At 34.8% G+C, this 13,321-nt stretch overlaps 1 protein-coding gene across 1 annotated transcript; it reads left to right on the plus strand.

The window, feature by feature from the left end:
* The first annotated feature begins 2,273 nt into the window (after positions 1 to 2,273).
* On the plus strand, positions 2,274 to 2,914 carry LOC122674807 (intraflagellar transport protein 25 homolog). The gene is made up of 2 exons (XM_043873368.1): positions 2,274 to 2,297; positions 2,369 to 2,914. Exon 2 carries the CDS (start codon positions 2,385 to 2,387, stop codon positions 2,814 to 2,816), a length of 432 nt encoding a protein of 143 aa, XP_043729303.1. The 5' UTR covers positions 2,274 to 2,297; positions 2,369 to 2,384; the 3' UTR covers positions 2,817 to 2,914.
* The last annotated feature ends 10,407 nt before the right edge of the window (positions 2,915 to 13,321 follow it).

Below are 13,321 nucleotides of genomic sequence, written 5' to 3' on the forward strand. Positions count from 1 at the left end.
ATGTAGTATATTGAAATGAACATGTTTCATCTTTTAAAATCCTATCTAATCTCTTTTCTATCCCTCTGTAGTAGAAACATATAGCCTACTGAATACAAAACAGATTTGGTAAACTTTCGAACTATAATGCTGGCATTTTACAGAATTTAAAAGAAAAATGTGAATCCTGTAAAGTTAAATTGCTTGGCTATTTTTAAATAACTTGACCTAACTGATATTTATGGAATACTCCACCCAACAATAGCAGAATACATATTTTTCTCAAGAATAATGAATCATTGGCCAAGATATACACACTCTGGCTCAAAATACAAACTCTAACATATCTGAAATGATAGATATCAAATAAATAAACTAGAAGTAAATAATGGAAATGAAGTAGGATAACCCTTATATATTTAGAATTTAAGTAGGACATCTCTAAATAATCTTAAAAAGATCCTCAAGGAAAATTAATGATAAATGAGGATAGTCTCCGTTCAAAGACTGGAAAACTCACTTAACTAAGATGTCAAGTCTTTAAAGTTTAATATATGGATTCAATGGCATACCAATCTAAGTCCCAGCAAGGAACTTTCAAAATATTGATAAACTGATTCTAAAGTTTGTATGGAAAGTTAAAAGATGAAAGTCAACAACATGTTACTAAAGAAGAAGATTGGAAGACTCACACTGCCTGATTTCAAGATTTATTACAACGGTATATATTTAAGAAGTGTAATATTAGTGAATAAACAAAGCTGTGGATCAACAGAAGTGTCACTACCAAACTCAAGATTTACTATAAACTTACAGTAAACAAGACAGCGTGGTACTGTGAAAGAACAGACATATGGATCAATGGAACAGAAAAGGGAGCCCAAAAATAGATCCACGCAAATAGAGACAACAGATTTTTTAACAAAAAAATGGCAATTCCATGGAGAAAGGCTCATCTTTTTGACAAATGGTGTTAGAACAAATGGATGTCCATAACAGACACTACCAAGAGAACAACAAGCCATAACTTGGAGAAAATATTTGCAAAACACAAATCTGATAAAGAACATGCATCCAAAATAGGCAAAGACATCTGAAAGCTCAACGATAAGGAAACAAACAATCTGCTGGGAAAAAATGGGCAAACTATCTGAAGAGACAACTCATTAGAGAAGATACACAGATGCAACTAAGAATACGATAGATGCTCCACCTCATTCATTATTGAGAAACATACATTTAAAAATTAGAAACCACTACACTCCAATTAGAACTACTAAAACAATATTTAAACATCAATATCAAGGGCTAAAATGACAAAACTTGACAAAATGACATGTTGATGAGAATTCAGACTAGCAAAAACTGTCATTCCTGGTGAGATGAATGACAGCCACTTTGGAGGTCAATATGGCAGTTTCTTACGAAGCCAAACATAATCTTACCATGCGATCCAAAAATCACATTCCTAGGTATTTATTTACCCAACTGGTTTGAAAATGTATGTCCACACAAAAAAAACTGCATGCAAGTAATTATAACAGCTAGTCATACTTTCTTTAAAACTGGAAGCAACCAAGATGTCCTTCAATAGTTGAACAGACCATGTGACTGCAGAAATCCATATGCATGTGTGCACACTAAGTCCCCTCGGTTGTGTCCAACTCTTTGCAACCCATGGACTGTAGCCCGACAGGCTCCTCTGTCCACGGAATTCTCCAGGCGGGAATACTGGAGTGGGTCACCATTTCCTCCTCCAGGGCATCTCCCGAACCCAGGGAGCGAACCCAAGTCTCTTGCATTGCAGGCAAATTCTTTAACACATGAGCCACCAGGAAATGTGGATATGGGTTGGTCATTGTGATACTACTATACACACACATTGGAATTAAACTAAGTAAACAGGTGGTGGTTTGTGGGAGCCAGCTCTCCTCATTCTGACATTGGAGTTTATAGATGAGCAGGGGCATGAGATGAGAATGACCTATGTGGTAGCAGATGGGGTGGTGGTATCAGAATGCACTCCTATCCCATTTTAAATAGATACAGATGATTATATATATAATATTTATAAATATGTACCTATATGCTGGTTAGGTCCCAAGGAATAATTGTAGCTTCCTCATTGATATATATGATTTCCTCCTGTAGAACACTGAGAGTTAGACAGGATTTGATTGTTAAGAGAAGACTTTAGGGGGTTGCTTGTGGGGGAGGGAGCGACCGAGCGTGGCGGGTTATTGTGAGGAGACGCGCGGAGAGGAGGCGGAGGACGGCGGGCGGGTGCTGAGGGACCCGGATGGTGGAAGGCTGACGCAGATAGAGCTTTCACTGTCACTTTGCATCTATATATTGCTTTGTGCCCTATCACCAGCAGATCAAGTAGGAGGATTAAACACTTTAAGATGAGAAAAGTTGATCTTTGTTTAAGCTCTGAAGGGACTGAAGTTATTTTAGCTACATCAAGTGATGAAAAACACCCACCTGAAAATATGATTGATGGAAATCCAGAAACTTTTTGGACCACCACAGGAATGTTTCCCCAAGAGTTCATTATATGTTTTCACAAACATGTGAGGATTGAAAAGCTTGTAATCCAGAGTTACTTTGTGCGGACCTTAAGGATTGAAAAGAGTACTTCTAAAGAGCCAGTTGATTTTGAGCAATGGATTGAAAGAGATCTAGTACATACAGAGGGGCAGCTTCAAAATGAAGAAATTTTGGCACGTGATGGCCACGTTACTTACTTGAGATTCATTATTGTATCAGCCTTTGATCATTTTGCATCTGTGCATAGCGTTTCTGCAGAGGGAGTAGCAGTCTCAAATCTTTCTTAGTAATTATAATATACCCATGCACTATTTTTTAACAGTATATTTATTTAAACATGAAGTTGTCATTATTAAAGGAATTTGTATCAAAAAAAAAAAAAAAAGAGAGAAGACTTTAGAGGACCCAAAATGTCGATGTTCACTTATTTATTATTTAATGAATTTATTTTATTCTAATAAATTTAATAACTTTTAAATTCTAATAAATCTAATAAATTCACTATTTTATTATTTTTTATGAATACAGCAAAAGCATTAAAATAAGAGTATGCATCTTGATCAGTGATTGCATTATAGACTCAAGCTTGAATTTTTCTTGCTTTCTAATAACCATAATAGACTATATACTCTCTCTCTCTGATCAGAAACCACCAAGGTTTCTAATACCTGCAAGCCTGGAATGGAGTCTCAGATGGAGCTTCTTACACCTTGCTTGTATTGTGGGCATGTTTCGTGTTATGCAAACAGTGCTGTTGGCGGAAGCCCTCCAGGTATCTCAGAAGTACAAACTGTCAATCTCACTGATCTCAATAAACACCAGTAGCAAGCTTAAACAAATCATCCCCAAACTCGTCACAGGTTCCACTGTATTAACCAGTGCATTTCATACCTTACCAGGGGCCATTACCCTGTAGCTATTTCAAGAAAACCTGCTCAGGGCAATTCCAGACCTACAGAATTAACTCCTTACAAACCTCCTCACTCCCCAGAAAAATGCAGCAATATTTCACTGTTGCAACACATTTTTCTTAGTCATTAAAACAAATCTGACTTATGTATTTATTCAGTGAATGTATAGTTTTTAAATTTTTGATCCTCCAGAAGCTGAACCTGAGATAGGGACTCAGGTGTAGATATTTGGGGGTGGGGGAGATTAAGCCCAGAAGAGAGATGTAATGGAACAAAGTGAATAAGTTACAGAATCAAGAAAGTCCTCTATCAGGGCATATTAATACATTTCACATTAGTGAACTACAGAAGCTCAACTCTACTATCAGCCCTTGAGAATTTTTCAAAAAGGATCCCAGAAATTACTTCCTCTTGTAAACAGATCAAAGCTTGGAGTATTTACCCACCTCCTGCTTTCTTCCACAGGCTGGAGATCGCCTCCATGGGGCTTCTACTCCACACACCTTCTCCGCGCCACATACTCAGATGCCAATATAGTTCTAGTGATATTGGAGAAGCACTGCAGAAGGAAGAGGATAAGATGCTCAGTGTATGAACTGGATCAGTGTCAGCACCAGGTAAGTCTGGTCTCACCAGAACTGCCTAACACAACTGACATTAACTAATGCTAGTATCAGAGGCAAGCTAAGGAGATACATTGTAGAATATAAGCAATGTGGTATACTTGTTTACTTTTGTATTGTCTTTCTTATCTGCTAGACAGTAAGCCACAATCTGTGTATGATTAAGACCTGTGACTATTTTATTCACAATGATGTACTGATCTTCTGACCTAGAGCCTGAAAATAAAAGTGTTAGTCACTCAGTCGTGTCTGACTCTTTGTGACTCCATGGACTGTAGCCCGCCAGGCTCCTCTGTCCATGGGATTCTCCAGGCGAGAGAACTAGAGTGGGTAGCCATTTCCTTTTCCAGGGAATCTTCCCAACCCACGGACTGAATTTTGATCTCCCTCACTGCAGGCAGATTCTTCACTGTCTGAATCAGGGAAACTAATCTAGAGCCCAGTTCAGGTAAACACTCTATAGATATGTCTCAAAAGGAAGGAATAGAGGAAGGAAGGAGAGAAGGGAGATCAGAAGGGCAGCACAAATCAAATTTCCACACAAAAGTATATATGAGCAATAAAGAGTTGCACGGCTGGCACTAGAAGGTATAAAGATTACAGGATTAGAAATCATGGCAGTGGCGGTGGAGGTTTAGTCATTAAGTCGTGTCTGACTGTTGTGATCCTGTGGACTGTAGCTTGTCAGGCTCCTCTCCAAGGGATTCTCCAGGCAAGAATACTGGAGTGGGTTGCCATTCCCTTCTCCAGGGGATCTTCCCAACTCAGGAATCAAACCCGGGTCTCCTGCATTGCAGGCAGATGATTTACCATCTGAGCTCTGAGGGAAGCCCCAGAAACTTTGGTAGAGTGAAAAAAAAAAAAAGTAGAATTTCCACTAAGAGAGTTCTCAATTTTAAAACTCATCTACTTTACAGTTTTGATTCAAGGCTACTCTGCAGATGACATTATTATCATTTCATTATCAATTAGCAATATCTTTCAAAACAAAATGATCATTTCTAATCATTTCTCTGGCACTTTCTAGAGCTAAGATCACTGAGAGAAAGATCAAAAGAATTTGATCTTTCCTTTCATTTTCAGGAGGCTCACAGAAATCCTTTCTGACAACTGTCAGATTTTCTACTCTTTGTCAAGCCTAGTGATAGCCTTACAGCCCTTGGGAATGAATCTTTCAAGTCAGAAATCAACTCTTGTAGCAACTGCAAGTATGCAAGATAAACAGATGGTTCTATATTCCCAAAGAAGTGTTTTTATATATTTATTTTGGTGGTTTACACACAACTTATATTTTGATAGCTTAGTTACTGAAAGCTTCCTTGAAGAAAAGTGAAATTATTCGGATGAAGAGAGGATGTTATGTCTTCATTAAATCTGTTTTTGTTTGGTTAGAGAATAAATTGTAGCATCTTGCTTTTAATATTCTCATTGTAGATTTTGAGTTCATGATTAGAAAATATTCTTTCATTTTAAAATGGTTGTAACTAAACATTAGACAGGAGAGCAGAGAAAGTATTCCTTTTAGATTGCTCTGTTGTTCCTCAGATTTTTTTTCCTATTTTCTGAGCATTTTGAACAGTGAAGTAAATAATAACAAATTAACAATCACCTTGATAAAGGTTTGGTAGATTATTAACAATTAAATTAGCTACAATCATTACTCAGAACAAGAATCAGACTTTAACAGAGTAACATTAATGTGAAAACTTTTTCTAGGTAAAGTACTAAGTATCTAAAGTATAAAATGTATATTTTATTACCTGTATAACAGCATACAAGACTCCAAAATGAGAAACTGGTCAATATTACTTTATGTACTGTTTAAAAACTCTAAAATAAGATGATTAATATCCCTATATTTATTTGTAAGGTGCAAAACCTAAGTAATTCAGTGAAAATTAAATATTAGAGTACCCTTTAATGAATGGATGAATGAATGAATAATCAATGAATGTACACCCACATAAACAAATAATGTTTTGTTACTTTCAAATATCTAAAAAAGAGAGAAATGATTGCCTTCAAAGTCCTATCATAATAAAGACTATGTAATAAGTATCATGATATTTATATTTTAAACTTCTTTTATTTTGAAGTAATTTTAAAGTAGCAGAACAGCTTCAAAAACAGGGTATAGTTTGCACTAATTTTCACATCTTGTATATCCATGGCACAATCATTGAAATAAAGAAATTAGCTATTAACTACACAATTTATTCATATTTCACCATATTTTCACTAATATCCTCTTGCCATTCTGGGATACAATTCAGTATCTACGCTGAATTCAATGGTCATACATCTTTTCATCCTCCAAATTTTGACAGATTTTTTTTTAATCTTAATAAGCTTGAAAAATACTGGTTTAGAATTCCGTAGATTCCATCAGCTTCTGGGGTGTTGAGGGTTTTTTTCATGACGCAGGTGATATTATGAATCTAGGGGGAGAATACCACAGGGGTAATGTGCCCATCTCAGTCATGACATCAAAGGGGATTATCTATCTATCTATCGCAAAGGGAAAAAAATAGTAACTCTACATTGTCAAACACATTTCTCCAATATGTTATTTTGTTTCCACCTGTAATCCAAAAATATATTAAGGAATATCTTTTGAGGCTGAAAATATTTTCTCCTTAAACTTTTGCCCTCTAGTATTAGCATGATCTGTGGATCTTGCCTGCAGCAATTATTACTGTGGTGGTTACTAATGTTGTTTTTCAGTTTTATTCTTTCTATATTTATTAATTTTGCAAAGAGGTGTTGTCCCTTTCCTCCCATTTTATGCCTTCATTCAATCATCTACTATCATCAGTATGGATTCATACCTATTTATTTTATTATTTTGGCCATAATCCAATGTTACTATTTACTTTGTTGCTCAAATTGTTCTAATTTTGGCCATTGGGAGTGTTTCTAAGTCTGGCTTCTATCTTTTTGCCACTGTATCTTCCTTTTTCTTGAGTGCTGTATTACATTCTGGCAAAACAAGATGCTCTCATTTCCTCTTATATTTCCCTAACCTCAGGTTTAGAAACAACTTGTCAATGGTTTTGATATATATTTCAAATAACATTTTTGTCTTTATTATGGTCAAATATGCAAAACATAAAATTTAGTGTTTTGATCATTTTTACTATACATTTCAGGGGCATTATATACACTTGTACTGCTGGGCTATCAACACCGTCACTCATTTTCATAATTGTTTTCTCTTCCCCCAATTAAAACTCTCTCTCCGTTGAACAATAACTCACTCCTAGCAACCACCAGAGAAAGTATGAAGCTTTTCTATTTTTTTGTTCACATAAATTTCACCACTATAAGTACCTCATGTAAGTGGAATAATAAAATATTTTTCCTTTTGTGTCTGGTTTATTTTGGTTGGCATAATACATTCAAATTTTATCCATATTGTAGTTAGCATGTATAAGAATTTCATTCAGAAGTCATCTCTAATGTTATGTTATTAATATTTTTGTAATATTCTCATAAATCATATTTCTTAGATACTGGACTGTCAGTTATTCATTATCAGGAGATCACCTTACTTTATACTAAAAATACTATACTCTCTTAAATGGCTTCCCAGGTGGCTCAGTGATAAAGTATTTGCCTGCCATCACAGGTTTGATCCCTGTTTGGGTCAGGAAGATCCTCTGGAGAAGGAAATGGCAACCCACTCCAGTATTCTTGCCTGGAGAATCCCACGGACAGAGAAGAACTTTGCAGGCTACAGTTCATGGAGTTGCAAAACAGTCAGACATGACTTAAGGATTAAAACAACAACAAATCTCCTAAATGTTTTAGTAAAATATCCTGCTATTGCTAAATGTGTAATTTGCAAAGTAAGATAACTGTTTTAAAAAGCATGGCTTAAAACTGCTGCTTCCCCTAGGATACAGAAATAAGAGAAATGTCATTCCAACACTAATGATGAGGATAATTATTATAATTCACAAACAAAAATGTTAAACAAGCCAGAGATGTTTGGCAAAGTGACCACCTAATTACTAAAAATCCACAATATGACAAGTTCCTTCAAGACAAGATGTTAACAGGTAACCTTCACTGTGGCAGCAATGAATGGAGACGGAAGTCATCAAACACTGGAGAGAACAAAGTAGATCAACACTTAACAATGTTTTTCAACTTTCAAGGAAAGCATGGGTTACAGTTTATCTTCTCTGGGAGTCCCAGATTCAGCGTTCACCTGCATACAGTTGCTAACACTTCTCTAAAGGCCATGGCAGAATGCTTACAACAAAGCCTGGGAATTAGGTATAAAAACTCACAGGCTGAGAAAGACTTTTACAGAAACACAGATAAATCAGTCATTCTGTATCCAAGGATGGAATAGAGGAAAAAAGAATGAGGCGAATCGCTCCAGCACTCCACATGCTACAGTGAACAGGAGGCCAGGAGGCAGTAAGTATCCACCTTTAGAGCACAGGATCTTTAAGGTTGTGATTAGAGTAACCAATCAATTTTTGATTCTAGCTTATCATGCTCTGTTTCTTTGAGATCTTTTGATAGAATCAACATGCCTATAGAAGGCCTAACTGCTAGGGAACTAAGCCAATGTACAATCATTCAGTCATTGTAGTATATGCTAATTACCAGGAGTTAGAAATAGCTTCTTTGATGAAGTTCTTGCTAAAGAATTCTACTTGGATTGGCTCCTAAAATCATATCCAGATGTTCATTACTACAACCTCTCTCCGCTCAGTGTAATCAGGTTTGGATCCAACTCTGTATGATAATACATCCCATTTACATACTGTCTCTGTAAGAAGAAAATTATCCACAAGCACCACTCTCTCCCTTAGTGTACTGCACAGAAGAACATTTTCCCTGCTGTGTATCTCAAACACATGGGTGTACAAATGAGGATGTAAAATCAGTTAAGAATTGAACTGCTCTGCATAATAAGACAGTGTGAAGAGAAAAGAAGCAAGGAACCAACAAATGTGGGTTTTATAAAGATGGCTTAGCTGCTATGATGTGTGATGTGATTCCTTTTAAAACTCCTGCAAAGAATTAAATACATCTACCAAAGAAATGAATGCTTTATGGGAGTATCTTTTGACTGAGAGAACAAAAAAGGCAACTAAAATTCACGTGAGCCTCAGCATGGAACAGAACAAAGGTGACAGTTTAAGTCACTACCCAAGAAGCAAAGGAGGCCAGGAGAATGGAAGTGCGGACAAAATAAGCAAAAATCTTTAGGGAAGATGTGGATTCTTATAGGCCATGAGACTGGTTGTGGGGCTCAAGAAGAGTGTGTCCGGACTGCCTGTGCATTGAGTCCACCAGGGGTCATGTCAGTTCTATCTGCTTTTAGAAATTTCCCTTTCTCATGCTAATGAAAGGTGAGAATCCTAAGCTGCCTTCCAACATCCCCACACTCCTGCTACACAGTATTCTAGTTCATCACTTATTTTCGTTTAAATGTAAATATATAATGTTAGGACATAAGCAAGTAAGATTATTGTCAATGGACTGAGGCCAAATTTGATAACAAAATACTTCCCAGTAGTAGGATCATAAGTGGGAGTGATGTCCAAAATTTGAAGATCTTGTGTTATTAGATTAAGTGATAGAAATCATCATGAAAATCGGTGGGTGAGAAATACTTGAAAAATATTTGGAATATTAGGTTTGAAGGACTATTTATTTGACATGAATACTTTAAGGAGAAAATATATCTGGACTTGAGATGACTAAAATCATATTTGGGAAAACACAGGGGTATTACAATTCTTAATATAGTGACAAGATCTCATCTGGGTAGCTACACTGATTACATGAACATTTTCTTATTCTTATCAGCTACACTGATAACATAACATTTTACGGATGAATATTTTGTGCCCTGACATACAGTTAGTGTGCAATTCTCTTACATAATGCAGAACAAATAAAATATAGAATTGACATATTAAAAGGGATTATCCTTTGTGTATCTCCTGTGAATGGAGTATCATCATCTCACCATCCTAAATCAGCCTCCCCATTTTCTTCTCTTTCAGACCAAATTTCACCAGAAGTTCTTCGAAAACTTAATAAGAGAATGGTCAAATATAAAAGAATATCAAATATTATCTAGCTCAGCAACCATCTTTTATAGATAAGGAAACTAAGTCACTGGAGATTAAAATGATATTCTAGTTAGTGAGAAAAAAAGGTGGACCACAGCACAGGCTTGTCTGTTCCCAGTATATCTGGCCACTCATGCTACTCAAACCAATCCCACTACCAAAATATCTCAGTACCCCCAAACCTTATCCTGCTAAAGAGGCAAAAATATTAACTATGTTACATGTTCTAAGAATGGAACTAAGCAACATATGACTAAATTTCATTTATAAACTATTTGCCATCAGGCTAAATCTGACAAACTGAGGATTTCATTTCTCATTTCTATTTTCAAGAAATGTTGGGATACTTACAAAGTTTAAATGCAAATAACTGAGTTATCACTATCTGTGATGAAGGAAAAGAGCACTTTATTATTACTGTTATTCTATACTTTCTAGATTACTATAAATACTGCTCTCATTAGCAAATGTTTTCTATTTTGACTTCAGAGCAATGTAATGGCCAATCTCCTCCCATTTCCTTCTCCCCAACGAAACTATTAACAAATTAACAAATGCATATGGAGTAATACAAAGAAAAAGAAATATCTGGTAGCCTACTTGTGTGTGTGTGTGTGTTTTAATCTTTCTATTATTACTTGCTAAGTAGGCAGGGGTAGACCAATAAATGGGGAAGGTGATGAGCTTCGCATTTAAAGAGTTCCACATTAAATAATTAATTTAGCAAGGCGTAACATGTGAAGTGTGATCAAAAAGATCTTCATGTTGACCTTTGTGATTACAGTGTAATTACAGTGGTGTTTTGTTGGGAATACTAATCTATCAACATGCCAAGTTGCTGTACAAGAAGGCATATCATTTGCTCCTAATTCTTTCAGATATTTCCAAGATATCCTGAAACTTGAAGCAACATCCCCTGTCAAGGTAAGTAATTGCCTACACATTATGATAATACAGTTTTCTTTTCTGTAAAATCCTTGTTTAGAAAAAACTGAAAAAAAATTGAAACTATGACTTTCAGCCCTAAATATGTATTCTTTCTTGAAATATGTAAGTATTAAATATTAAGAACACATATAACCCTAAATCCTTTATATATTAAGTGCTATAAATGAAACTAAAGACAGTACTCTGATAAAATTATTAATAATAAGTGTAGCAACAGCAAAAATACTAATAAAAATAAAAGAATTCCACTTGAACTAAATTTAATATAAAATGAAGAGAAAAGGATCTTATTTGATTGTATCAAAAACAACCCTCTGTGTGTAATATATGCACAATAAATACTAAATGAAATAAATCTATTATATAGCCCTATTAACAAGATTTGGTTTGAAATATTATTTTCTTTTAAAAGAAATGTCCATTACTTAAAAAGTACCTCATTCTATGTTGAATAATTATAAAAAAAAGATGTACATGTACTTCCTGCCAAAATCCTTTTTTAAAAAAAATCCCCAGGATAATTTTCAAAGGACAAAGGGTCAGCCAACAGGACCTCCCTCTGCTTAAATTGTTATAATTTGACATCAAATACTGAAAAATAAGTCTATTTTATTCAAAGAACATAAGAGTATAAAAAGTTGTGTGAATTGGCTGATAATCAAATAATGAAGATAAACAGAAAAAATACCAAAAATAGTTTTGCTATAAAGTTTGACCATATCAAGACAGAATTATGCTATAATTATATATACATATGTGCTTATACATATATATGTATAATGTGAAGTGTTTGGTTTCTTTTACTAATTATATATCTTTTCATATAGTAAAATACATTTTCTCCTAGAGGGATAGAGAGAGATGTGTAACTGTGAATAAACCAACCTACCAGGTAGGAAGGAGAAGTTTAGCAAATAAACCCCTGTTCAGGTCTGTGGAATATAGCACATAAATAAATTAGCCAAGTGTACCTAGATGGATATGAAATAAAATCAGTCTCTCACTTCTGGGAGATAAAACCTTTTGATGAAGCCTGTGAGTAATAGAGATATAAATGCTAAACAGGACCAAAAACCATGTATATAACTTGGGAAACTTGGGAAGGAAGTTGACTGAAGTAAATTTCTATGGGCTTGAAAAGTCTTAGTGACACTACAAGAGATGGATGTTATTTAAGTCGGAATAGTCTAAGAAACCATAAATTCAAATTAATATGGAAGACTCAAGAAATAATTTTTTTCCTATCATGGAAATAAATTGAAAATCACTCTGGCCTTGCTGACTCAGAATCTGTAAGTCAATATTCCTATTTCTTGAGAAATACGTAAACATTTTTATATGCCAGTTAGATTTAAATGACTACAGGGATAATAAAGAAATAAAACAGTGTGCAATGATTGTAGCAGATAAAATTACTTTAATCACATTCTTGTTTGTTTTTTTCTTAATCTGGTATTTTAATACTTAGAAGAGTTATAAAATTTATAATTAAATTATGAAGACAATATTTTATGAACTTAACACAGTGAGCATTAGCCAAGCTATAAACTGTATGCTTTTTTGCACTCATAAAAGTCCTTTAGGTATTAAACACTACACATGAATGAAAGGAATTTATCTGAGGCCAGGTTAAAAAAACAAAAAAAAGATGACACAGAAAGTAGTAAGATGAACAATCTCTGAAACTCATACAAAGTGCGAAAGGTCTCATTCTTACCAGACAAGCCAGAAAAACCTTGTAAATCTCTCTCCTAGGTAACCGGGTCAAATTAGCAGTAGACTTCAGGAAGCCCTTAACATTTGCTAAGAAGTTCAATAAACCCTAACAGAAAATTGGGACAGATACTTCTCCAAGAAATATCTACGAATAGGAAGTGAATAAATCATTCAACATAATTATTTCTCAGGGAAAGACAAATTAAGATTCCAAAGAGATGGCACTATACATCTATTGAAATCATTAATAGATGATTGGCTAGACTTTCAAACTCTGAAGATACCAAGTGTTGACAAGAAAGTGTACCAACTGGAATATCATACATGTTTGGTGGTAGTGCAAAACAACTTAGCTGCCTTATGAAACACATTGTTAATGTCATATACACTTAAAAATTCACTTCCCATATGATTCTCAATCTTACTCCTAGGTATTTTTCCTAGAGAAATAAAATTACATGTTTGTACAATAGTCTGTACCACATTACTTACA

The sequence above is a fragment of the Cervus elaphus genome, chromosome 18 (assembly GCF_910594005.1).
Source record: "Cervus elaphus chromosome 18, mCerEla1.1, whole genome shotgun sequence".
NCBI lineage: Eukaryota > Metazoa > Chordata > Mammalia > Artiodactyla > Cervidae > Cervus > Cervus elaphus.